The sequence below is a fragment of the Budorcas taxicolor genome, chromosome 10 (genome assembly GCF_023091745.1).
Source record: "Budorcas taxicolor isolate Tak-1 chromosome 10, Takin1.1, whole genome shotgun sequence".
Lineage (NCBI taxonomy): Eukaryota > Metazoa > Chordata > Mammalia > Artiodactyla > Bovidae > Budorcas > Budorcas taxicolor.
The window spans coordinates 86,294,211-86,320,883 of record NC_068919.1 but is presented as its reverse complement, the minus strand read 5'-3'; the positions used below and the strand labels follow the sequence as shown (position 1 = coordinate 86,320,883).

The 26,673-nt window shown below is 48.8% G+C and overlaps 1 protein-coding gene across 1 annotated transcript in view; it reads right to left on the bottom strand.

The window, feature by feature from the left end:
• Positions 1–26,127, bottom strand: part of LRRC74A (leucine rich repeat containing 74A) — a 40,440-nt gene extending 14,313 nt beyond the window's left edge. The window contains exons 1-11 of the mRNA XM_052647390.1: positions 26,091–26,127; positions 24,467–24,595; positions 21,451–21,623; positions 18,255–18,362; positions 17,149–17,245; positions 14,098–14,147; positions 13,665–13,746; positions 7,669–7,754; positions 7,015–7,209; positions 4,269–4,364; positions 2,521–2,667 (exon numbers count right to left, since the gene is read on the bottom strand). Of these exons, the coding sequence (XP_052503350.1) occupies positions 2,521–2,667; positions 4,269–4,364; positions 7,015–7,209; positions 7,669–7,754; positions 13,665–13,746; positions 14,098–14,147; positions 17,149–17,245; positions 18,255–18,362; positions 21,451–21,623; positions 24,467–24,595; positions 26,091–26,127 (1,200 nt within the window). The remainder of the gene's footprint in view (positions 1–2,520; positions 2,668–4,268; positions 4,365–7,014; positions 7,210–7,668; positions 7,755–13,664; positions 13,747–14,097; positions 14,148–17,148; positions 17,246–18,254; positions 18,363–21,450; positions 21,624–24,466; positions 24,596–26,090) is intronic.
• Positions 26,128–26,673: the final 546 nt, after the last annotated feature.

The following is a 26,673-nucleotide window of genomic DNA, read 5'->3' as shown; positions in this document are numbered from 1 at the left end:
CAAGCCCTTTGGTGAGATGCATGTGTGACCCGAGTGCTTTGGCAGCTGGGAGGGTGGCTTCCCGATTCCACAGGCAATTCCTGGTTGGGTGTCTTCTGGAATCTAAACATGGAGGCTTTTCTTCAGCCCTCTCACGTCTCTGGAGTCCCTTTCTGGTAATCGATTCCTCTTTGCTTAACCTAGTGGAGTGGATTCTGTGGTCCGCAACTAAGAGCCTTGACTGGAGGATGGGCCTGTCATTTTGGGAGGTGCTTTTGGCAAGACCCAACATAGCTCCTGCCCTGGAGGAGTTGTCTTATGGTGAAAGGGTGAAGCAGAGGGCTGGGGCAGTGTGTGTCAAGGGCACTGACTCTTGGCCAGGGAACCTGAGAAGGGTTGCCCGAGGAAGGGAAACTCAAGTGTGGACAGAGGGAGTGCGGAGGAGAGGGTGAGACCCAGAGGGCAGGAGGAGCAGTGTTCCAGGCAGAGGGACCCAGAGCTGACTTTAAGGGATGCAAGAAGCAATGGGAAGAGATCCAGTGGGGCTGAAATGGGGGTGTGGGGAGATGGGAGGGATGAAGTCAGAGTGGGAAGAGGGGGCAGGGGCAGCTTCTTTTCCCCACTGGACTTCCCTATTGCTGGCAACATTACCATCATTCTTTTAGTCCATTGGGCTTGAAATTTGGAGTTATCTTCACCTCTCCCCTCTTCCCACAGGTCTCTCTTCTCCCAACACACACACACACATATACACATACACACACGCACACGCACGCAGACACAACCACTCACCAAGTCCTGGAGATGCTCCGTAAGGATATCTCCACTCCCATCGTCATTTTCAGCCAAGTTACCGTTCTATATCTAGAATACTACAAGCGTGTCCTCATTGATTTTCCCATTCTCATATTCATATTTACTCCCTTCAGTTCTTTTCTCTCCCTGTTGCCAAAAATACTCTCCCTCAGTCCTGCTGGATTCATATCACACCCTCTGCTCAACAACTCTCCCTGGCTCCCTGCTCCCTGACTTCAAACCCAGCTCTGAGCCTACAGTCTGAGGACTGCCATGTCCAGCCCCAGCCTCCCCTTGCAGCCTTGGTTCCCGGGCTGCCCTGTGAGACCAGAGCCAGGTGGTTCTGTTCCCACCCCTCCAGACACACTGCAAGTGACTCCCTATCTGCTCCTTTGCTGGTGGGAGTCCCCCTCCCTCTGTCCCTCCCTCTGGGGCTCACCTGCACCCTTTCTGCGTGTCAGGGCCCTTGCCCCAACCCGCCTCTGCCAGGAAGCCTCCTTTCCTGTTTGCCCAGTCCTGCAGTGACCTCTAGTTTGGATTGTACTGATACTTGCTACCTTGGTCACTTGTTTATTATTTATCATCTGACCTTTTCTATTGGAAATGACTGTGTCTATCCCATCTTCCCAGCCAGACTGCTGGGCCCCTGAGGGGAAGGCCTACGGCTTACATTGTATGTGTGGTTGGGTCTCTCCTCTGGGATTCCTTTTCTATATTGTTTTAAAACAAGGAGCAAGGGCACTTTGCACTAGATAACTCCATTCCCACTCTTCTTGCCAAACAAATTTCTCCTCTGTTCACCTGACATCGATTCACTCATAAAGATATAAAGATACCTGATACTGCTTTGCTTTCTAGAACTTTTCCTACAGTGAGAATTTTCATGTAAGAGCTCTCCTGTTTGGTTCTGGAACCAAGGCACAGAGGTCCAGTGGCACGTGCCACGCGGAACTGCCTTTGCAGGGCACCCTCCCAGTTCCTGCTGCCCCAGGTGGTAACAGTCCTGCCCCCAGCAGCACGCCCCTCACCTGCATGTCCAGGGCAGAGCCGGCAGTGAAAACTCCAGGCCTGGGCAGTCACTGCTCTGTGAGGCCATTGGACCAGAGGAGCTATAACATCCCTTCCAACTCTAACACTCTCTGAGTTTTATTGCCCCTGTTACATCTTTTTCCTCCGACTGCCAGACACAATTTAAGACTGGAGCCAGGAGCAGGTGACCTCTAGATATAAAAGACTTATGGATTTCTCATTAGTTGAAGCCACCAAATACCCATGCTGACCACAGGATGTCTTTGCATCCTTACCAGCTATTGGAAAGAGCCTCTGTGAATTGCGTGCTGGTCACATGCCAGGCATTGTTCTAAGTCCGTCATGTGGAGTATAGAATTTAACCTTCACAGCAGCCCTGCTGGGGTGGGTACTATTATTATGCCCATTTTACAGGTGAAGAGACTGAGGCACAGAGCACTATAGTGACTTGTCTCTGGTTGCAATGGAGGAGCCTAGCTGGCAGAAACCATCCTGTTCCACGCCCCTCCCACTTTAGCCAGTTTCAAGCACTTCCTTTCCTCTGGGAGTCAGGAAGCATTGCTGATGGATCTGAGAACCAGAGGGGATATCCTGCAGCTGAGAAGTTCCTTGTCAGACAGGACCGCCGCTCTGGGGGAGTAGAAATTCTGGGAGCTGAGCCAAAGGTTAGCTCTCTCCAGGGGCCCCTGGGGGCTCTTAGAGGGAAGCAGGGCTCACCTGGATCAGTTTCACGGGGTTCGTCCATGTGAAGAGGGTTTTCTTGGCCGAGAGGGCTTGCACTGACTTGTATATCACGTCCAGCTGGGGGTGGATGGCGCACACGCCATCCAGTATTTTCACGAACTGCTCGGACACCAGCACATTCTGCAGCAGGGAGAGAGGGGACCTGTCGGGCGGCGGGCGCTGCCGTCATGCCATCTCCCAGACCTGCGGGCTCCCCCCAGGCAAAGCCACGTGTTGTCTTTTCCAGCTCATTCTGCAGTGCTGCTCCTAGACCGGGACGGCTCTCCTTTGCTAGAACTGGTGGTTTGGCTTGTGAGCTTCCCATGTGATCTGGATCAGGTGTCCTAGCTGGGTGCTGGTGGCCTGTCACCTCCTGTCATCTCACTCTGCACTCAGAAGGTGAGCCTGGTGTCTGTGTGTGACAGACAGGCACGGCTGTGGGGTTACACGACTGGTCCCCAAAGGCCCTGAAAAGCCCATTTCTACCCCAGTGTTGATCTTCAGAGCTGAAGCTACTGGAGTTACTCTGGGAGTTGCTGATGGACAGGGAGGCCTGGTGTGCTGCGATTCATGGGGTCGCAAAGAGTCGAACACGACTGAGCGACTGAACTGAACTGAACTGGTCATGGGTTGAATCATATCCCCCACAAAAAAAGATGCTGAAATCCTAACCCCCAGTAGCTGTGAATATGACCTTATTGAGAAATAAGATCTTTGCAGATGATCAAGTTAAAGATGAGGTCCCTAGGGCCCTAACCCAACATGACTGGTGTCCCTGTAACAAGGGAACACTGGGATACAGAGACAGACGCGCACGCAGGGAGAGTGACATCTGAGGTGAAGGCAGAGATCCAGGGTGAGGTTTCTACAAGCCAAGGAACAGCAAAGATTGCCTGCAAACTACCAGGAGCTAGAAGAGAAGCAGGGAGCAGATTCATTCTCACAGTCCTCTGGAGGAAGCGACCTGACCAACACCTTGACCTTGAACTTCTAGCCTCCAGGACAGTGAGACAAGACATTTCTATCACTTGAGTCACTAGCTTTGTATACTTTGCCTTGGCATCCCTAGGTCATGAACACATTCTACCTACCTCCCAGAGTAGAACTAAACCAGTTGGAGCCTATAAAATGGCTTTGGGGCTTAAAACGAACACACAGTATAAACTGGTGGACAAGTAAGGATATTGCTGGCAGCAGCTCCCACCTCTGGGGTGATTTAGGACAGAGTACCCACAGAGTGGAGTCACCTCCTCAAGCTTCCCGCCTCCATTAAGGTTTTTTTTTTAACACTCAAATACTACTCTGATTAGAGTAGGCTGAGTCATGAAATGAAAACACAGATTCGGACGTGTTTTCGTACTCAGATTCTAAAAATCCTGTGATTGTGGAAGCATTCTAAGGCCCAGAGCCATCCATCAACAAAGCTGACTGCAGACAGGTCTGTTCTGGGGTCCGCCACCTTTGATTCTGGTGTTCCTCATCTCTGCCCTCAGGCCCACTCTTGGGGGTGCAGGTCCCAGGTTCCCAGGATCGGGCAAATTTATACCATGATGTTACTGACTGACTGGCTAAACCGATGGAAAGGACCCCTGGAGGGGGGCAGGACTGTACCCCAAAAGGAGTGTTTTTTTTTCATCTCCTGGAGCACATAGGCCGTGAGGGTCAGAGCTGTTGGCACCTGGCGCGGTGGCCATGGTAACTGGCAGGCTCCCTGAGTGTGAGCGAACCATCAGATGACTTACAGAAATGTCAATATCCTCCATCCTGGATTTGGGGTTCCTCTTGATGGACAGGATAAGTAACAAAGCACCATCCATACTTATAGGGTTCAGAAAAAGCTGTGGGAGGAAGGGCAAGGCAGAAGGAGGCAGAGATGGGGGCAGAAAAGGCTGGTTCAGAGCACAGCTTCCATACATTCCTGTCACACTACAGTCTATGTCTTCCAGATTTCTCTGTAAGCACCCACCTCCCTGTCTGTCTGTCTGTCTTCCATCCACTTGTCCATCTCCCTGCCCATCCATCCATCCATCCATCCATCCAACAAACATTGACTGGGGCCCTGCAACATGCCAGTCACTGGGTTAAGCACAGACAAGCATGACAAGGATCTAAAATGAAAATCTTTGGTCATTGCAGAAAAAATTTAAAAGCAGTAGAAAAAAATGTTTAAATCATCTATATTTCACTAACCAGAAAAAAAATCTTCGTGGCCATTTTGCTGAGGCAGCTTTTTAGTCTTTTAGAAGTCAGATTCTCTGAACTTTCTTTGGCTTCATTGGCCCCCAAGGCTGAGTCCTTGGAGGCTGAGTCCATCCTTCCTGTCTGAATCACACTCGGTGCCCATCCAGGCAGGCCAGCTTCTCAGCTTCCCCAGTCACTAGGCGGCCACCTGGATGGTCTGCCATCCCCAAGCTACTTCCACCGGTCAGAACCTGACTCCCTCTTGTCACTGCAACAGCTCTAGGGCGACTGCCCTCTTGGATGGCAGCTCGTCTTCACTGATTCCTAACTCCTATTCTTCTTCACCAGCCCTGCCACGTCTGTGGTCCCCCCGAGTCACCCATGTATCTTGTGGGAGTTGGAGCTGCAGCAAAAAGCCAAGTAAAGCTGACTTCCCTCTGCCTCTTGCTAGCCAACAAGTCACACAGCCTCAGTCTTCTCATCTGACAAGTGGGGCTACTGGAGCCCACCTGGTAGGGCTGGGCCAGGAATAAGGAGACAAATCACTTAAACAGAACCTGGCTCAAGGTAGGAGCCTCAGAAAGGGGATCTGTTAATACAAGGCCTCATTTTTCATCAATTGCCAACTTCCCAGGAGCTTCACTGTTATAAATTAGCATCTATAAACAAATTAATTTAAAATAAAATGCATATTCATTCATTTACTTAATAAATATTCATTGGGCATCCCATGGACAGAGGAGCCTGGTGGGCTACAGTCCATGGGATCACAAGAGTTGGACACGACTTAGTGAGTAAACCACCCAGGACTTTGCTAGGTACAGGGAATATAATAATGGCCAAACCCGAATACGTCTTTGTCCTCAGGAAGCTCTCATGCTAGTGGGTGACAGACAAGTCACTCAGAATGAGGATATAAAGAGGAACTCTGGGGAGTTCTGGGAGAAGGGGTAAACGGGATCTGAGGGTTCCCTGGGGGTCCCTAGAGAACTGGGGATCCCACTGTGTTCTGAGGCAGACCAGCAGCTGAGGCCAGTTGGGGTAGCACTGTGGGCTGAGCAAGTGGTGTAGGCAAGGTCCTGTAGGGAGGGAGATGAAAAAGCCCCTGCGGTCTCCCCTCGTGGTCCAGCGGTTAAGGGAAAGTGAAAGTCGCTCAGGACTCTTAGCAACCCCATGGCCCATACAGTCCATGGAATTCTCCAGGCCAGACTACTGGAGTGGGTAGCCTTTCCCTTCTCCAGGGGATCTTCCCGACCCAGGGATCTAACCCACGTCTCCCACACTGCAGGCGTTTTTTTTTTATACCAGCTGGGCCACCAGGGAAGCGCACGAATACTGGAGTGGGTAGTCTATCCCTTCTCCAGGGGATCTTCCCAACCCAGGGATCGAACCAGGGTCTCCTGCATTGCGGGTGGATTCTTTACCAGCTGAGCTACCAGGGAAGCCCATGGTTAAGAAGCTGCCTGCCAAGGTAGGGGGTGCGGGTTTGATCCCTGGTCTGGGATGATCCCACATGTCAAGGAGTTCCTAGACCCTTGCACCGCAGCTACTGAAGCCCGCGTGCCTAGAGTCTGTGGTCTGCACCAAGAGAAGCCACCACAGTGAGAAGCCTGTGCACTACAGTGAAGACCCAGGGCAGCCAAAAAATTAAATGAGAAAAAAAAAGGACCCTGAGGCATCGGCTGGAGCATAGGAGTTGGGGGGAGGGTAAACTTGAAGCACACTCGGGGAGAGAACTGGGTTTGAGTGAAGGAGGCCCTGGGGGATGTGGGGTTCAAGCTGGAGAAGAGTAGGTGGGGTGGAGTTAGAAGCCAGATTTACACTCAAAATGCACATTCTGGCTGCAGCGCGGAGAAAAACTGGAGGAGGGGAGTCCCTGGCAGTCTAGCAGTTAGGACTTGGCGCTTTCACTCCCCGGGTCCGGGTTCAGTCCCTGGTTGGGGAACGGAGATCCCGAAAGCCACTTGGTGAAGAAAAAAAACCTGGAGGAGACCCAGATGGGAGAAAGGAAAACCAGTTAAGAGACAAACTGCTACCCTGTGCCAGGTGAGAGCGGAAGGTGTGACACTGAGTTTACAGAACAAAGCCAGCCAAGAATGTAGATTTTTCTCTCCAGCAACATCCCAACCCACTTCCACTCCCCCCCCGCCCCCCCCCAAGATACACACGTGCATGCACACACAGGGACGCACACCCACTGACGCACACATGCATGGGTGCAGAGACACACAGATATGCACAGTTCACACACGGAGGCACTCACATGTACACACAAGCTGTCCTGTCCCCAGCCTGGGTGAAGACTACCTTCAGAACTTTGAGGCTCTCATTCAACTCCAGGGCTCTGCTGATTTTGGAGAGCCCGTCATTGGTGATGTTGTTGCTGCTGAGGTCTAGGTAGGTCAGGTAGCTGTTGAGTCTGAGGACCTCCCCTAGGGCTGCAGCCCCCTCGTTCCCAAAGCTGTTCATGGAGAGGTCGAGTTTCTTCAGCGACACGTTAGACTGCAGGGAGTAGGGAAAACAGCGCCAGCATCAAGGCTGCAGGCAACTCACCCAGCCAACGGGCCCCCATTTTTGACCCCGGCTGACTTCCAGACAGAGTGCTCAGTGGTTCCCTGGAGAGAGATGGCCAGATCTTTCCAGATCCCTCCCAGCTGGGCTCAGAGTCTCAGAGCGCATTCTCTTTGGGTGAAGGTCATTCCCTTCACCCTGAGTTAAACTGCCCCTTTGAAGTTACCCCCAGAGGTGCGTAGGAGGCCCCAGTAGGGTGAGTTTCCCTGGGAGGGGTTTGTACTAACGATGGTCATGCGTTCAGGAGTTGTGGGAGGCAGACTGGCTGTGAAGAGTGCCTGAGGAGATCTCAGATCACCGTCCTCAATGGTGAAGGGGTTCAAGACGGCGGACGGAGGGCCTGGTCCTCCTCCCCCGGGCTCAACCCTGGCTCCGCCCCCGCGGGCTTACCCGGAGACCGTTGCACAAGGCCACCACTCCCCGGATGTAGAGGTGGTTCCAGCTCAGATCCAGCGACTGGAGCCCTACATTGATGGCTGAGGGAGGGGAGGGCGTCATCTCAGCATCCCCCACCTCCTGGAGAACCCAGGCTCCGGGTCGGCCTGAGATCCATGAAACTGGGGGGGCTCAGTCCTCATGCAAAGCAGAACACGGAGGCAATAACTTGTCAGTTATCCATTTAAACACAAAATTACCAGGTGATTCCCAACACCACAGCAACCTAGTAAGATACTCATACATTGCAGGTGGCAAACACAGGATACACTCCGAACTGTCTGGTCACAGACATTTTCCTACTAAAATCTGTTTGCTCCATCTCACGGCACTATCACCCCTGAGACTCTTCCTAGGGAGACGTATAGTATGTGAGTGATACACTTGTAGATGCTTACCACGGCATCACTTACAAAAGTAAGGTTTGTGACTCACAGGGGAGGGGCAAAGCCTAACACAAATATCCACCTGGTGGAAAATCACACAGTTGTTAACACAGATGGAGACAGCATGGGAAACAGGGCTTGTTTACATAGCGAGACTGTGGTGGGCATGGCGAGTTCTATCACGTGATATTTTCATGGAGACCTATGGGAGCAGTGGGGGCCACAGAATGTCTTTCCAGGAGAACTTTAGGGATACAGCCAGGTGGAAGTGGGGCGACATCAGGCTTGTCTAGAAGTTGGGTTTGCACCGAAATTGCAATTTTTAAAAAAACTTAAAGATGCTTTTGATCACAGGCTACATAGGGCTGGGAGAGCATTCTATTTAAACACATCTCCATTGTCATTTTTATCTGCGGAGGGCGGATGTGCTGGGAACACTATTGGGAAGAGAGACTAAAGTGCTCTTGAAGGACACTGAGTGGGAGGAACCGCCTTCAGGCCCAGGAAAATGTGATTTTCTGTTTTATTTTTTTATGGACAGAGTGCTCTGTACTGATCCTGCCTTCCCCTTGTGTCAACCACCAGGACAGACTTTCAGGAAAATGCACACCACCTTCTGTTGTATTGAGAACAAACTTTCCTCCTGCGTTCATTCTCTCCCTGCCTGTCTCCCTCAGTCCCTTCCTACCCTTCTTTCCTCTTTTGTGCCATGTTCCCCACTTAAGTTATACCTTGCACTCCTGCTCCTCTTAAATGACCACAAAATTACAAGGTTAATTCTGTTCTCACCACTTCCTAGCTGTGTGACCTTAGACAGAAGGCAGTCATGTCTGACTCTTTGTCACCCTTCAGACTGTAGCCTGCCAGGCTCCTCTGTCCATGGGATTCTCCAGGCAAGAGTACTGGAGTGGCAAGCCATGCCCTTCTCCAGGGGATCTTTCCAATCTAGGGCTCAAACCTGGTTCTCCCACATTGAGGCGGATTCTTTGGCTTACTTGTCCTTCCCTTACTTCTGTTTTCTGATCTATAACATGGGAACGTTAACCTTTACAAAGGTTTTTTTTTTGTAAAGATTGATGTAAAGAGCCTAGCATGATGCCTGTCACATAGTAATCATCTAATATTTGGTGGCTTTAATACACAAAATTTTTTAAAAGCTGCTTGTATAGTATGGTGACAACCATATTAAAACAGAAGTTAGTTTGTCTCATTTTAAATTTGTTTTAAAATTTAATTTTCAACTGTTTGACAATTAGTTTTCAAAGGGAGACCCAAAATACCCAATAACTCATTTACACTTTGCTCTTCCGTCCCTTCCGTTCCAGCTGAAGATCTTGCCTCATTGCTTCGCTGAGGCAACGGCAACCATGGGGTGAGAGAGCTTCACCCTCCTAAAGTGCTATCTCCCAGCCCCACTGACCCCCACACCCACTCTTGGGCTCCCCCCTTTCCAGTGAATGATGGGTCCCTACTGCTCTCAGGCCTCCCCTCCATTTTTGTTATAGATACTATCACCTCCTGTCTTTTCAAGGACTTCGATCCTATAATTATCTCCTTCTTCTTCTCCATCACGGAGAAGGCAATGGCAGCCTGGAAAATCCCATGGACGGAGGAGCCTGGTGGGCTGCAGTCCATGAGGTCGCTAAGAGTCAGACACAACTGAGTGACTTCACTTTCACTTTTCACTTTCATGCATTGGAGAAGGAAATGGCAACCCACTCCAGTGTTCTTGCCTGGAGAATCCCAGGGACGGCGGAGCCTGGTGGGCTGCTGTCTATGGAGTCGCAGAGTCGGAGCAGCAGCAGCCTTCTCCATCATCAGTTTCTGTTTCTCTTCCTCCTGTCAGCATTTCCCACCCTTGCAAACCTTCCTGGACTCTACGCCACCCATCTCTGTTCCAGCCACGTCTCAGCGGAGCGCCTGGAGTTGCTTACGTGGCCATTTTCACTTCTTTGCATCTCATTTTCAACTCAGCCCACTCTAGCTGGGTTTGCATACTCCCTCAGTAGTTATTTCCATGCTGGCAAGTCCTGTGGTCACTTTACTGTCTTGTTATTTGACCTCTAAACAGTACTTCAACTCAGCTGACCACCTCCCCCTTCTTGAAAATACTACCCACCATGTGGCTCCTTGGTACCTCACTTTCCCTGGTATTTGACTCATCACTCCGACTCCAGCTCCTCCTCCTCCTCTGTGACCCTTTAAAATGTTGGAGTGACCCTGGGGGCAGTAGGATGGCCCCCTACTCAACTCTGTCTGCACTCTTTGCCTGGACAACCTCATCTGGACACGTGGCCGTGGCTTTAAATACATCGCAAATATGTTTTCAGTTCTGACTTGTTCTCCACACTCTAAACTGACCCAGCAAACCACCTTCCTGACATCTCCGTGTCGGCGTCAAATGGGCATTGAAAGCCCTTCCTGGCCAAAAGCAGACACCTTGACTCCTAACTCCTGCCCCTCCGTACTGTGACTCCCTGAGTTCCCCCGCCTGAGTAAACACCACCTCCATCGCATGAGGAACTGAAACTAAAGAATCACGAATCTATCTTTTTCTCTCCCTTTCCCTCCCTCTTCACATCAGCAAGTCCTTTTGGCTTTACTTCCGGAGCATATTCTGAATCCATCTCCTCTGGGAGCCTCCTGGCTGAGCTCACGTTGTGGTCCTGTCCTGGTCTGGAACACCACGCCTCCCTCCTCCCCTCCTGTCCTCCTCGGATGCAGGAGTCATGGAGCCGGTCTGAGCCTCCCAGCCGTCCCTCATCATTCTCACGCTCACATCCTTTGTGACACACCGTGCGTTGAATGAAATCCAGGCTCTGTGGGTGTCGTGGCTCCAACAGCCCGATGTGAGGGGCTGCCCGCCACCTCGACGACCTCTCCCCCTTCCATTCTCCTCCCCTGTCCCCTGCGCTTCAGCCACACGGTCGCCCCAAGTTCCTCAAACAGGCTTTCTTCCTGGAAAGCTATATAGAATGGCTGTTTCTTCTTTTATATTCAGGTTTCAACAAAGAGCCACCTTCCCTGGGCGGTTTCCTCTCCCCTCCCCATCTAGATTAGCACTCTCTCCCCACTGCTAGGAGTCCTCTCTGGTTCTATTTATTTCCCCAGGAGTGAACGTTTAGTTTGTTTTTTTCTCCCCCTTTCATAACACTTTTGTTATAACGAACCTCCTTGGACAGCTCTCTCTTGCCGAGAGCCAGCACGGGAGATCCCACCCATGACAAGGTCATGCGGAGAGGCCTGATGGGCAAGGCGAGTCAGGTCTCGAGGGGTCCTCTGTCTGAGCATCTGCCCCGAAACCAAACTCTGTCTGTTTACTGTCTGCTATACTATACTCTTCTGACATTACCACCTTTTCTCTGGAAAGAGTTAATTCAGAGCTCCAACAGTCTTCTGCACATAAAAAGAATGTCTCGGCTTAAGCCACTTGGATGGCTTTCTAACTTATCTGACCAGTCAGACCGACTTTACAACTTGTCGATTGTTTACAGCCCCCAACCATGAGAGGCACAAAGCTTAAAACATCTTAAAGATATAGAGCCTTTTGGGGCTAAGAATTAGTTTGGTGAAGAGTTTGTTGAGTTAATGTTTGCTGCCAGACCTCCATATCCTTTATCTTTTAGGCACCTGGGAGGATATTAATCAATGTAAATGGGATGCAGAAATAGGAATATAGTAGTTTTGATGTTAGCAATACTAGACTTTTGAGTTAATTAATTTTCTCTTTGTTATAAATCATTGTACTCCACTTTCTTGTTATAAATTGTTGTATCCTTGCTATGTAAGAATGTAACTTTATTTAGTGCTTTCTGAGAGTGGCACCAGACTTTGGGAAGAACAACACTATTACCCTTATCAGAAAAGGGCTGTAAAATGTTAATTGGCCTTCTGGTCGGAAGATGATGTAAATCACCTAAGACTTATGTATACAACTAGGTATGTAGAGAGAAAGCTTGGTCTCGATTAGAGTCAGGGCTGTTGACACTGCATAATTTTGTATTATCCATTGATCTCTATGTAAAATCAAAAGTATATAAGGCCTTTCCGGACAATAGAGGATGGGTCAGTCACCAGACTGGTTTCCCCGGTGTCTTTTCCTACTCTATTTTCTGGCTGAATTCCCATCTGGAGCAGGGAGGCTCACCATGTCTACTTACTTGCCCTGGCTTCTAAGATCCGTGAGAGAGGGAGCCTAAGGTGGGGCACCTTCCGCTATTCAAATGGGCGCCGGTGGCCCAGCGTAGATGGTGCAAGTCTCTTGTCCTGAGGTTTTATTAGCCTTCCCCATAAAACAAGTTATTTAGCTTCTTTTCTCCACTAAATTTTCCTACTATACTATTTCTTCCTAATCTCTCTTTATATTTCTAAGTAAATAAGTTTTCCTCGCTTATGCTGTCTCCCCTTCGAATTCCCTGGAACCACCGGGGCAGGACCCCAGCACTTTCTGTATGCATGAGACCTTCTCTGAGACACCTATAGAGGTGAACTGTGTCATAGAATATATACATTTCCAATATATTACTGCTGCTGCTAAGTCGCTTCAGTCGTGTCCGACTCTTTGTGACCCCATAGATGGCAGCCCACCAGGCTCCCCCATCCCTGGGATTCTCCAGCTAAGAACACTGGAGTGGGTTGCCATTTCCTTCTCCAATGCATGAAAGTGAAAAGTGAAAGTGAAGTCGCTCAGTCGTGTCCGACTATTCACGACCCCATGGACTGCAGCCCATCAGGCTCCTCCATCCATGGGATTTTCCAGTTCTACCACTGGAGGAGGGTACCATCTCCTTCTCCGTAATATATATTACTAAATGTAATTGTTCTCCAATTTGAACAATTGTTCAAATTGTTCTCCAAAGTGCCTTTGTCTAGCAGACTTGTGAGTGTCCCTATTTTTTGTTCGTTTTCACCGCCATTGATATTCTCTGATGGGAAATTGTTACAGCTCTGCTAGGTGACAAAGGAGGTCTGTTTGCGGGTTTTTTTGCGTGTTAATTACTGAAGAGTGCGGACACTTGGTTTTCTTTGGTCGCTGTCCATATGCTCTGGCCAGGTTTTCTTTTTTTTTTCCTGCGAGTATTTATCACTGCCTAATTGAGCTAGAGGACCTTTCGTCAGTATTCTGAACAGTAATCTTTTGTATTTTACAAATGTCCTACATTTCTACTCCCTAACTAGTGCTTGTCTTCTATCACTGCCCCACAATTTCTTTTATCATCTGGAAGTTTTCAACTTTACTGTTGTCAAATGTATGAATCGTTTTTGTTGCACTTTCTGCCCACTGGTTTGTTACAGTGTGTGCCCATTTCTGTTTAATAATCTTTAGCCTCCCTGAAGTCATCTCTCTGTATTACTTCTCATAGAAACAAGTTACTTCTATGTTTTTCTAATTACTTCCCACATTCAGATGTTTGCTCTGTTCAGAATGAATTTGGGGTATCGTTTACGTTGCTCTCTGTAACCAAAATTTCAATAACAATAAAGAAACAGGGGATGAGCTCTGACAAGCCATCCTACCCTACTTCCCTCCCTTTTCCAGGCCCCTCCCTTCGCAGCAGGACTCACCTAGCATCTGCCCCAGGTACTCGCCTGCCTTATGACAGAATTGGTTGTGACTGAGATCCAGTGATTTAATTCTGTAATTGTTCTAGAGAAAGAAACAGGGCAGAGAGAGGTGATTTTTGTCTTCTCTGTCTTTGCAAATGCCTCACTTAGAACACTGTGATGGGGGCCTGCGTATGCTGAAAATTAAGTAGGCTAGTGTTCTTAGACAGAGGACAGTTCATTTCCTGTAGAACTGTTGATGATTGCTAGGAGAATTTAGTACCATCCAAACAGTCCTACCCCTTGCTGAAGCTTTTGATAGGACTGGAGTCTGAACACTCAGCAGCTCCCTACACCAGGTAAGTGGCCTCACTCCTTCCTGATGCTCAGAGCCACCCGTGTCCCCACGGCATCGCTCATGGGGCTGGCTGCACCTGCACCCCTGGCTTCTTACCGACAAGGCTTGACAGAACAGCTCTGCAGATTCTTCCTTGAAGTTATTTCCTGCAGTGAAGGGGGGGCATTAGCAACGCTCTTCAGACTAAGGCTCCCTAACCCTCCATATCTAGTCCTGCCAGCTTCTTGCCTTTGGAACAATCGGACATAGAAAAGGTGGCAAGTCCAGCAAGGACCGTGTAGCACGTGGAACTCTGCTCAGTGTTACGTGGCAGCCTGGATGGGCGAGGGGTTTGGGCAAATGCTTAAAGCAGTGTTTGGGCACAGAGGAACACACAGGAAGAAAGACAGCTCATTACCATCTCTTTAGTGCTCCTTCCCTTCTCTCTCTGCCGTGACTGGGCAGGGAGTTGCAGGAGCTGGCACACCATGCCCTGTGCATCCACTGATAGCATCAACCCCTGGCCTTGTGCCTAAACTCTGTGATGTTCTAAAATGGCTAATTCAAGTCTAAGCAGCAGAGTTGGGACTGGAGAGATGAATGAGTCACTTACCATGCGTGCAAGATCAAAGAGGCGCCAAAAATCTTAGTAATCGGTATGAATACCAGCTTAATAGTTTAAAATACAAATCAATGAGAAAACATCTATGATGAACCAGAGTTTAAATAAAAGCAGGATCTGACCCTGTACTTCATTCCAATCTGTCCCTGTGGGATTCTGTGGTTTATTTAAAGTGTTGATATTTTCTTCACCCATGGACTTATCTTTGTATTAATTTTGGCTTTTAAAAATGTTGCTTTAAGATGTTATTTACTTGGTTACTGAGTTTTTTGTTGCCCCTTAAGTTCTGTGGCTGAGGTGAGTGCCTTCCTTGTCTTATCCTAGCCCTGGCCCTGCTAAGAAATCTGTTGATAAAACACTGGTGATTTGGGGGGAATAGATAACACAAATTCTTATCCCCAAATTTCTCCTTGAAAGTTTAATAAACCATCTCTAGCACTCAAAAAGTGCTTGGCACATAGCAGGTGCTCAGTGAATCCTGAATGAATGAATGAATGAAGCCACTGAAACACAAATACTTCCTTGGTTGTTTCTGGCACCAGTGCAATGAAATGAGATGAAAATCTATAAACTTATGTATAAACTTAAGTGATCTGTTACTCAAATTGTTGTATTTATACTATTTGTTACCTGTCCTGCCTCGGCTGTAAGAAATTGTTTGGAAGATAGATGAAAAATACAGATTCTTAGCCTTTCCTCCTAAAGAAGTCTGACTTAGAAGCCTGGGATAGGGCTGGGAAGTTTGTATTTTTGCAAAGAACTTTCTGGATTAATGTTATATTAGAGGTCTTAGCCATTACAACCAAAAAACTCTCCAGGAGCCATAAATATTGGAACAAAGAGACAAAAGCTTCCATTGTTTGCAGACATTATCACCTACATAAATAATCCAAGAATATTAACAAAATGTCAGAACTAGTAAGGTAATTCAATAAAATGATTGACAATAGGCTGAATGTACAAAAATTAATAGTTCTCATACATACCAGGAATAAAGTAATTAGAAAATGGTAGAAAAAACACTCTATTCTCATAAGAATGAAATGATAAAGACCTAGGCATAAAGCTAATATGAAATATGCATGACTAATAAGGAAATAAAACTATAATAATTTATTGAAGAACATAATAAAAACCTGATGAAACCAAGTTCTTAAATGAAGCTATTCAATATTTTGAATATGTCAATTCTTTCCTGAATTAACCTAGAATATTAAATATAACTCCAACCAACATCCCAATAAGTTTTTTAAATAGAACTTGACAAAGTGATTTTAAAATTCACCTGTAGGAGAAACTGTCCAGGAATAGCCAAGATTACTTTGAAAAAGGTCAAACTTCGTCCACTCAAATATTAAACGCATTATTGTTGTTGTTTAGTCGCTAAGTCATGTAGGACTCTTTTGCAGTCCCATGGACTGCAGCCTGCCAGGTTCTGTCAGTGGGATTTCCCAGGTTGGAATACTGGAATGGCTTGCCTTTTCCTTCTCCAGGGTATCTTCTCAACCCGGGGATCAGAACCTCTGTCTCCTGCATCGCAGGTGAATTCTTGCACTGCAGAGCCACTGGGGAAGCTCAAAACATATTAAACTATCTAATATAAACATATAAGTATAAAACTAATATATTGAATATTACATACTTGATCTATTTTATACATTTCAACTAATTATAGCATATTATAATTTTAATATTTTAAACAAATACTAAAACGGTACAATGTTGACATAGAAATAGATAAATGAAGTGGGATAGAGACTCTAGAAAGGAATCTATATTTATATGGCAATTTAATATATGATGGACATCTCTGGTGGCTTAGATGGCAAAGAATCCACCCGTAATGCAGGAGACCCAGGATCGATCCCTGGGTCGGGAAGCTCCCCTGGAGAAGGGAATGGCAGCCCACTCTAGTATTCTTGCTTGGAGAACAGGAGCCTGGTGGGTTACAGTCCATGGGGTCGCAAAGAGTCAGACATGACTGACTAACACACACTTTAATATATGTTGAAATGGCATTCAAGTTAGTCAGTAAAGGATAAGTTATTCAATTAATGAAGCTGGGCACCTGGCTATGAATTTTAGCCAGGTGAAAATAACATGTATGATTTCTACCTAATGCCTTGAACAAAAATAAATTCCAGATATATTGAAAATCTATGTGGGAAAAATTACAAAAATATTTGAAGAAAATACTTTAAAATCTGAAGTAGGAAACAATTTTTAAGCAAGACTACAAAAATCAAAACCGTAAAAGACTGAGGAACTTGACAACAGTTAATATACAAACTTTTATACCAGAAAGCGCCAGGTGTGAGTGCTAAGTCACTTCAGTGGTGTCCGAGTCTTTGCTACCCCAGCGACTGCAGCCCACCAGGCTCCTCTGCCCATGGAGTTCTCCAGGCAAGAATACTGGAGGGGGTTGCCATTTCCTTCTCCAGGGGATCTTCCCCACTCTGGGACTGAACCTGGGTCTCTTGCGTCTCCTGTATTGGCAGGCAGAGTCTTCACCACTAGTACCGCCTGGGAAGCCCTCACAGGCTCACCTGCTAGCTGAAGACTGAGGAGCGAGGAGGTGTTATTCTGGAGGAACTCGGAGAGGATTCTGGCCCCCTCCAAGCCGAGATCATTGTCAGAAACATTCTAAAAGGCAAGAGAACACTTCTGTGTGTAAAAATCCCACCAAAGGGCCCTGTTTAACAAATGATGAGGGGGTGGGGGCTTACTTGAGGCCTGTCCTAAGGGCATAAGGTTAGGGTAGAGAGAGCAGGTGTCAGGTCAAAGGACTGGAAGGGTTAGGGAAATTAAAAGGAGGAGGAGGAGGAGAGGACCCCTGGTTTTTCTGATGTTTCAAGGCGAGGCCCTAGGCTGGTCTCAATTCTCTGAAGCTGACCTCAAAGACTCCCCCCACCCTCCCCAGTTTCGCCCTGGTATTTTAGATAAGCACATTGCACTTTTTTTTTTTTGGAAACCCAAGATAACTATTTGGAGGGTTTAGTATGAAACAATTGAAAACCAAAATTAAGAGTAAGCAATTATTGTAATTCCCTTCACTGGTTCCTGAAGCACGAATTACTGTGCTTGGAAGAAATTGGGGTATAAATGGACACAGTCCATTCAGGCTAGCGGGAGGGACTTTACATAACTTCGCCATTATTATCTTGGTCATTTTTTCCCCTTCTTTTTTTCAAGTTTTAAAACTGTAGTAAAATAGACGTAACACAACACTTGCCATCCTAACCGTTTTGAAGGGTGCAGCTCAGTGGGCTGAAGTACATTCACGCTGGTGCCCAGCCATCAACAATCATCTATCTCTGGATGCATTGTAGTTTATGAAATTATCTCGTGACTTTGTTTTCTTTAAGAAAGTTCACGTTAAGGCAACTCTAAAGAAGTTTGTCCATTTAGGGACTCATGAGGTCAGCTGGAAATATGTTCTCAGGGCTTCCTATGCCCATGGGGAACACAGAGTCCCTGGTCAGCCTCTTAGGTGTGGACCCTCCTCTGAGAAGTCACTTCTAGTGGGGAGGAGCCCCCAGATTGATAGCAGAAAGCCTGGAGGCTGGGCTTGGGGAGGGGTCTCTGGCTTGTCTCGAGTGGATTCTGAGACCCTAAGTGTGGAGGTAGGAACAAGCAGGACAGGGCACAGCACCATCTCCTGCAGGTAGTAGTTTTCCTGCAGCATCTCCACCAGGCTCAGGATACCCTCCTTCATGATGCAGTTATCCGCCAGCTCCAGCGTGAGGACAGTTGTGTTGGACTTCAGCCACCGCAAGGGGAGGGGGAGAGAGAAAGATGGATGGTGACAGAGTCAGTTGCCTGCCTTTGCCCAGAACCCATCACCCCTCTTGAATGTCCTGGCTATGTCAGAGGGTATGGAGGTGCAGGCTAGCAGTTCTGGAGGAGCGGCTAGCAACAGAATAAGGCAGGGGAACAGCCGTCCCCATGAATTTTGTTTCCTGGTTGTTGCTTTGTCACTAAGTCATGTCCTACTCTTTGAGACTCCTGGCGGACCACGGCCCGCCAGGCTCCTCTGTCCGTGGGATTTCCCAGGCAAGAGTACTGGAGTGGGTTGCCATTTCCCTGCTCCAGGGGACCTTCTCAACCCAGGGATCGAGCCCATGTCTCCTGCATTGGCAGGTGGATTCTTCACCACTGACCCACCAGGGAAGTTTTGCTAGGACATGCTTCTTCTGGGCACCTCCCTCCCCAACAAGGGATTCCCAGGGGGCATTTAGAAGGGGGACATGACAACAGAGTCCTGCAAAGGGGAAGGCGCAAGGGTGAGGGGAACAGATTTTAACCATTTAGCCTTGAGGAGAGAGGCTTGTGACCTACTCCAGGATTAAGGAGAACGTGATACATTTCAGTTCAGTTCAATCGCTGAGTCGTGTCCGACTCTTTGTGACCCCATGGACCGTAGCATGCCAGGCCTCCCTGATACATTTAAGAACGGTATTTAAGCCTAACGCATCTCCTGTGCCATCTTGCTCAGAGGCCTCTCTTCTAGTTTAGGCTTAAGGTTTATCTGGACTCTCTGACAGGATGTTGCCTCAAGGCTCTTTGGAGGGAACTGGAACTTAAATCCTTTCCTAATTAATTTTTATGGGAGTATAATTGCTTTACAATGTTGTGTTAGTTTGTGCTGTGGAGCAAAGTGAATCAGCTATACCCCCTCTTTTTAGGAGTTCTTTCCCATGTAGGTCGCTACTGAGCATTCAGTAGAGCTCCCTGCGCCATACAGTATGGACTCATTAGTTATCTATTTTATACATGGTATCAATAGTGTATATACTGCAATGCCAATCTCCCAATCCTTCCCCACGCCCTTCTCCTTTGGTACTGATACGTATTAGAACCTAAATCTTAAATAAATATCTACATCCAAGCTAGTCTGCATTCCCACAGAGAACAAGGCAAGTGGAAATGACTAGCATTGCAGCAAGAGGGACTGCGGTTAGCTCTAACCAGAACTTCCGTCCTTCCCTTCCCCACCTCGTTCCGTGTAGAAAGGCAGACAGAACAGACTCGTCTTTGGATCTGAGCCCTTTCGAAGTGCACAGAGCTGTGAGAGAAGTAGGACGCGGTAGGAGCTCTCGTCCCAAGCGAAGGGAGAGTGTCACAGAGCGAATTACAGCCACGCAGGGAGGTCCTCCAGGGCCTCAGGAAGTGTCTCCTGGCCTCAGCTCTCTGCAGGGAGGGGGTAGTGGTGGCAAAGTTCAGCTGGACTCAAAGGCAAGTGAGATGGCTCAGGGGGCCTCCCAGTCTAGGTGTCATTTAGCAGAAACTGGGACTGAAGGGCCACTTTCAGAGTCGTCCTGGGGGCCAGCACGGTGCATGGTGAGGCGGGTGGGCCTGATTGCCAAGTCCATCCACATTTATTTCACAAGGGCGAGTATCTATTTGTCACCCTCTGTGCCAGCTGCTGAGGAAACAGGGATAAACAGAAACCATCCCTCCTCTGCAGGGGGTCCGCAACCCATAAGTCCAGGGGCATGGAGATTGGCAGAGGAGGGATAGATCCCAAGGAGTATGAAAATGACCCCTCCTATAGGGGCGCTCTTCATCTAAGCCAGGGGAGAGCACGACATGTGAGAAGTTCAACTGGAGATATCAGTAATAATTAAAAGTTCAGTCCATGGGAATGTCACAATGATTAATTGTCAAATGGGTGATACAGAGAATCAGAGAAGAAAAACGCCCCCTAAACAGAAACTGCTGTTCCTGAGAGCCAAGTCCTGAGTGGATTTCATTATATTCCATTTTTTTTTCCCATGAAGCTCATGAGGTAATGGTGCATTCCTAACACTTCATTAATCAGTCTTTCAACGCTCCATAAAATTCAAGATGGCTTTGTTCTTTCTCTGCTCTTCCCTCCCTACCCTCCTCCTCCCCAGGATCACGTTCAGTGACTTCTTAATGAGCATGCACTAAGTGCAAATGCTGTTATAGATTCAAAAATGAGTACTTAAAAAAAAAATCAAACTTTTTCTTTACTGTCCTAAGTGAACAAACAGCGTAAGGCTGACATACACCTGTTACGTTGTCTGTTTTCCTGAGATGGAGTCAGTTTTGCATACCATCAATTATAAATATGGAACGCTATCTATTAAGTTCAAGGTCAAGTCCTTGTTCGCTCATGCCAAGTTGAGCGAGAACATTATTCCTGTGGGAAAACAGGATTCACTCTGCAGTGTGATCTTGAAGAATTACACCTAATATTGGGAAAGGCAGACATGGAATGGAATGGCTCAGTAGTGAACTCATTTATCGCAAAGGTGAGCTTCGGAATGGGGGCCCAGCTGATATTTCGTCTTCTGTTTTGCACTAGCATTCAGGCCCTAGCCCAGATCAGTTGCTTTTCCAGTGCCCACAGTTTTGTGCCTTTGCTTTCTGGGTATGAAAGAGCACAGACTTTCAAGGTCCGGGTCTCTGGTAACCTCCTTCCTAGGAGCTAACGGGCATCCATGCCTATTGGGGAAATAGCTGATAGTGATGCAGAGTCTCGGATTCCAGGTGGCTCAGTGGTAAACAATCGGCCTGCCATGCAGGAAATGAAGGCTTGATCCCTGGATTGGGAAGATCCCCTGGAGAAGGAAGTGGCAACCCACCCCTGTATTCTTGCTGGGAAATCCCATGGACAGAGAAGCCTGGCAGGATGCAGTCCATGGGGTCACAAATGAGTTGGAGATGACTAAGCAACTCAACAATAACATGCAGAACCTCGGGCAAGGTGGGCAAAGAGGTGGCAACTCAGTCCCACGGTAGGGCTCTCTGACTCTTGGGCCCAGCAGCCTCTCAAGCCCCCACCTCTGCCAGGCTTCACGTGCCCCCACTGGCATGCTCACCACCAAGGCTATAGCAATAGCCTTGGTTCCCTTGGGGCCCAGCCCATGGTGGTTGAGGTTCACGTAGGACTCCTCCATGTTCCGGATGAAGTAGGAGACAGGCACTACGCCCACCAGTTTGCAGGCCTCCAGGTACAGCTCCTTTTGTCCAGTGGTGAAAAATTTCTCGGTATCTACAAAAAAAAGATGCAAGAGGAAGAAGTGGAGTTTCTCTTCTTCCTTTGCCTTATCTTCCTGCTAACCCAGACCACATTCGATTCTGACTGGTGTCCTTTCTGCCTGAGGATCTGATCCTATGCGTGTATGTTCCTCCAGCTGGAAGGTCAGCCTGTGGTGGGAGACTCTGACTCCAGAAAACCCCATGGGGACATCTCTCTTTGGTAAGAGAGAAGGTCCCTGGCTTTAGACTCCAAACTACCTGGAAGAAATGATGTGCTTCACCCCCACCTTCCCAGGCCAACTGCGAAAGGGTGTGTAAGGGTGACCTTAAGGACGTGTGAGCCCGTCTGTGCCCACCTGGGGACACCTTTGAAAGGCCAGCCAGACAAAAAGCTGGTGGTTTGTTGACAGTTGAGGGAGTTTCCACTGCAGTTCCACTGCAGTGACCCCATGGACTGTAGCCCACCGAGGTCCTCTGTCCATGGCATTTTCCAGGCAAGAACGCTGGAGTGGGTTGCCATTTCCTCCTCTGGGGGATCGTCCCGACCCAGGGATCGAACCTGAATCTCTGTGTCTCCCATGTCGGCAGGTGGATTCTTTACCACTAGTGCACCTGGGAATCCTTTAGTTTCATTGCCACTGTTAAAATGTGAGCCACAAAGTTTTACGAAAGATTTAGAGAACTCCCAACTAGAAAAAGCCCAAGTAGGACGTAGTGGGCTTCTGTATGTGCAAGAATGGAAAGACCCCCAAATCCATTGGAAACAAATACACTTGGGGGCTGGGGGCTCAGTTCCTTGGACTTTAGACCAGCCTGGCTAGTGGGCAGTGGGCGGCGGGCCTCCCTGGATTCTGAATGCCCCACGACCCTGTCCTCATTGAACAAGCTCCACTGATCCACGGCTTCCCAGGGCAAGCTGGGGTCTAAGCCAGCATCTGTTTTCCCTTCACATCCCTGGGCCTTTGGCCAACCCACCCTAAACATTTCTAAGACGGACAACGAAAGCTTTGTTGGTGGAAGGACAACGTCTTTGCAAGCAAGTTGATTTTATAGGCACAGCTACAAATTGGCCTTCTTTTCCAGGTGATTGTAGACCAGAGGGTTTTTCGAGCTTCAGTACTATGGACATTTTGAATTGGATCATTCTCTTCTGTGAGGGACTGTTAGGTGCAATGTAAAACATTTAGCAGGATGCTTTTCTTCATACATTTCTTTTTGGCTATGCCATGCAACTTGCGGGAAATTTCCCAACCAGGGATCAAACCCTGGTCAGGGAGTGTGGAGTCTTAACCACTGGACTACACCAGGGAAGTCCCTGAGCCAGATTCATGGTCTCTACCCATGAGATTCAAGTAGCATCTGCCCGCTCACCCCACCTCCAGTTTGCCAAGTGGCCCCTGGGGTGCAAAATGGCCTGTTGTACAGGAAAAGCAGAAGTAACGTCCCTCTTCTCTCTCTTCTGGAGCCTCTCCACCAGCTTGCTATTCCTGCCTGGGCTCCTGTATCCGGGGCCATCATGGGAGACTTCCTGCCCCATCCTCAGTATCTCAGAGCCAGCTGCTGCAGAGGCAGAAACTGGAGGAGCTGAGCCCTGAGTTTCCATCCAACACAGAACTGTGGGGCCCAGATTCAGTCCTTAGAGGTTCCTGTTTGCCCAAGCAGGATAGGTAACCCCCAGCTTTGTCCTTGGAACTCACTCTCCTCTGTTGCAGTCCGCTGACCACTTCTAGCTGTATTCAATACAGTTATATTTTCGAGGCTGTTTGCAACAGTGTTATCACTTGCCGGCTATGGGTGTGGGGAGGGGGAAAGAGATAGAAGCCAGATACTGGGATGCAACGTCCATTGTTTCTATCTGACACCCCTCTGACCTTGTAAAATTGGGTGTTGCGATCAGCTTCAGCAGCAACCTTGAAGTGGGAAAGAATTTAGAAAATGAACAACAGGATTCCCCCGGGGGTAGCAGGAGGAGGTCTGTGTTGAGGGTGAGGTTGTAGGTTTACTATGAGGGGGAGGTGACCGCTCAGGGGAGCCACACAGCTGAATTCGGCAGAACAGCCTCCCTTGAGTGTCTGCAGCCACTGATCACAGTGAACCGCCCCCCCCCCCCCACAGCTCCGGAACACAGGAGAAGGGGTTCAGCCTGGGGAGTCTGAGGCCAGCGCATCAGGCGGGGCCAGCATTGTTCTGGCTCTGCTTCCTGTGTCCTTTTTCCGCATCTCCTTCCTTGGGGGAACCGGGAGGGAGGAGAGGGTAGAGGTCATGTTTGCAATAACCCTCAGCCAGAGTCCCCCCCGCCCCCCCCTTGCCCAGACACGCTTGGATTTGTTGAAGGAAAATGGGGTAACAAGAACTCTCCTGTGAGAAGAGGAAAGTCGCCAGCATGCCAGACGGGCCCCAAATCCTCCAGGGGCCCCTGGGATATGGCATACGGAGGGCGGATGGACCAGGTGGGGTGAACATGGGGTCAGCAGACGCTGGCAGACTTCTCGGCCACTCGCACAGTCTTTCTAAACCTCAGTTTCCTCCCCTGTAAAAGGCAGGTAAATAATGCCTACCTCCTGGAACTGGTACAAAGGTGATATAGAGGCCACTTGTGGAAACATTCAGAAAACCAGAAGCCCCTGCCCTTTTATTGGTCCAGCTTTCGACAAGCTGATGCAATGGGCATGGGGTAGCGGTGACCGCCACACCCAGGCTGGTCTCGAGGAGGATGAGGCATAACGCTGAGCACAGCCACATTCCCTCCACAGCACGTCCCTCCAGGCAGAGGCTGGGTCGATGGCAGGGACTGATTTCTGCAGCTTCTGAGCAGGCAGGCAAGCCACCCCTCGCCCCTCAAAGGCCTACACTCACCTTCGATCTCAAGATCTGTCTCTGAGCTCTCCTGGGCTGGTTTCTCTTTCTCAACAACCACAGGGGCTTCAGCCTCACAGTAGAGTGTTTCGTTACTGCTCTGCGGTGCAGACACACTGTCGCTCTCATCTGGAAGAAAAACTCAGCTCCTTAATTCTGGAAACGAAAGCCATCAATTGGCCTTTCCCATGGAGGCCAGCACTGGCATTCCTGCCCCTCTGTTTCGCTCGTTGACGACCTGGGTCTTGGCTGCAGCCACTGACCCCAGCCTTATGTGGCTCAAGCGTGCCCTCAGCCCTGTTGGGGGGCCTTCACCCTATGAGCCCTCCCTTCGCTGACACAGAGCAGCCTCCTGTGCTAACTGCGCATCATGTTTCCAGGAGGCTTGCCCCTGTCCCAGCCCCTGGGTTGGGCCAGCCTTGGACGTTGACTACTTGCTCCCTCTTTTCCTTCTTCGTGGCTTGGGTGGGGTTCAGGGTCTGCTTTACTCATTCAGAGAAAGGACATATACAAATGCGGAGGCTTCTTCATTGTCAGGCACAGAGGGCAAGGGGCAGGGCAGGTGACTTGGGTCAAATGTAAAATAAAATGGAACAGAGCAGTCTCAGGGAACCAGAGGGTTAACTTGATTCCTAAGGATTTGACCTAGCTTCTCTTCCTTCCAATCCAAATTTATGACCACACAGAAGGAAGAGCTTGCAAATCTCCCTGGGGTTGAGGGGTTGAGACTAATTGCTATGATCAAATACATGAGTCCTGGGATTTCCTCACACCAGTCCCCTGCACTTGCTAGATGGAACTTTTCTGTCACTGGGCTTCTGATCTGGAACCAGCCCTGGGCTCCTTCCTACAAGCCACACACTTAGGTAGGGCTAGTCATGGCCGTGTCAGCAGGATGCAAAGGTCTGGGGAAGCCAGGTTGCACCACCAGGTGGCCTGTCAGAACTCAACCAATCTACGCTTTTAGGTGGGCTGATCATTCATGGCAGGGGTTGCAAGTTTTGACCACCCAGGTTCTAAGAGAGTGGGTTCCAAATGAGCTCAACAGAGATCTGTGTCTTTCTCAGCCCTTGTCCACAGACCCAAGCTCCAACATTTATTTCCCAGTCTGTAAGTCAAGGTCTGTGTGACAAGGGGTAGAAATATTAATAGCAGTGGTCTGACACTTCAAAGACATACAGCAGCTTAGCCATCAAACATAGCCATCGCAAAGTGATGGTGTCTTAATTTCTTCATTACACAGTGTTGGAATTCCATCCAACCAGTGGAATGTTGCTAACTGTTGAACTGGCTCTCCAGAAAAAAGAAAATCCTGATTTGTTGGCCAACGTAGTGATGTAAATATTCCCAACATGGCAGATTCCCAACTACCAACATGATATTAACCAGCTCACAGAATGAAAATTAAAGTCATCCAGAGCTGGTATGAGCTAGTTCTAGCCCAGCATTGCATGCAACTTTCTCACTCCCTGTTTGGCCAGCCCTGCACTCATCACACATTACCCCAAATCTATAGGGTCCCAGGAGAAGAGGGAAGAGGGCTTCCGGGTCTGCACGGTCATTAGGCATTACACTTGAGGCAGCCAGAATGGCCTGAGTGGTGAGACATGGGACGCATTTTCACCTTTTGTCTCAGGCTCAAGAGGTTCGTCATTGTCCATGGCGCCAGGGCCCTCTCAGAGGCTGCTGCCAGCTTCTTGGCACCCTTCTTCTGCTTCCCTAAGAAGCTACTGGTCCATTCACCTCTGTCTCAAAATTTATGTACTCTGTCCTCACCCAGACAGATCTTAGGCAGGGAGCCTGCAGTTATCGTTCCATCCCAGCAAGCCCCGGGGAGAGTGGAGTTTGGTGGGATGTGCCTGGATTTGACCCCAACTCTGTCTGGGAGTGGGAGCTGCTTCCTAGGATCATCAGGGAGAGAGGTATAGCTCTATTCCTGGGAGCCCTGTTGAAAGGATGCCCACACATCTGCAACTTTATGACTTAGGACCCACTTTCATTTCATCTTCAGCATTCCATGACCTCATGCAGTCATTGTGATCCATGTGGGTAGACGCGGCAACAGCGAGCCTCCCACCCTCTTGGTGACCCTGGCAGTCATCTTTTCTCTTATGTCCACTGGGGCCAAGCCCAGGCTTGGTTGTGAGTGTGCTGGTGTTGTGGGGAGGTGCCTATCAGTGGAGTTCTATTTCCCTCTGAGTCAGGAC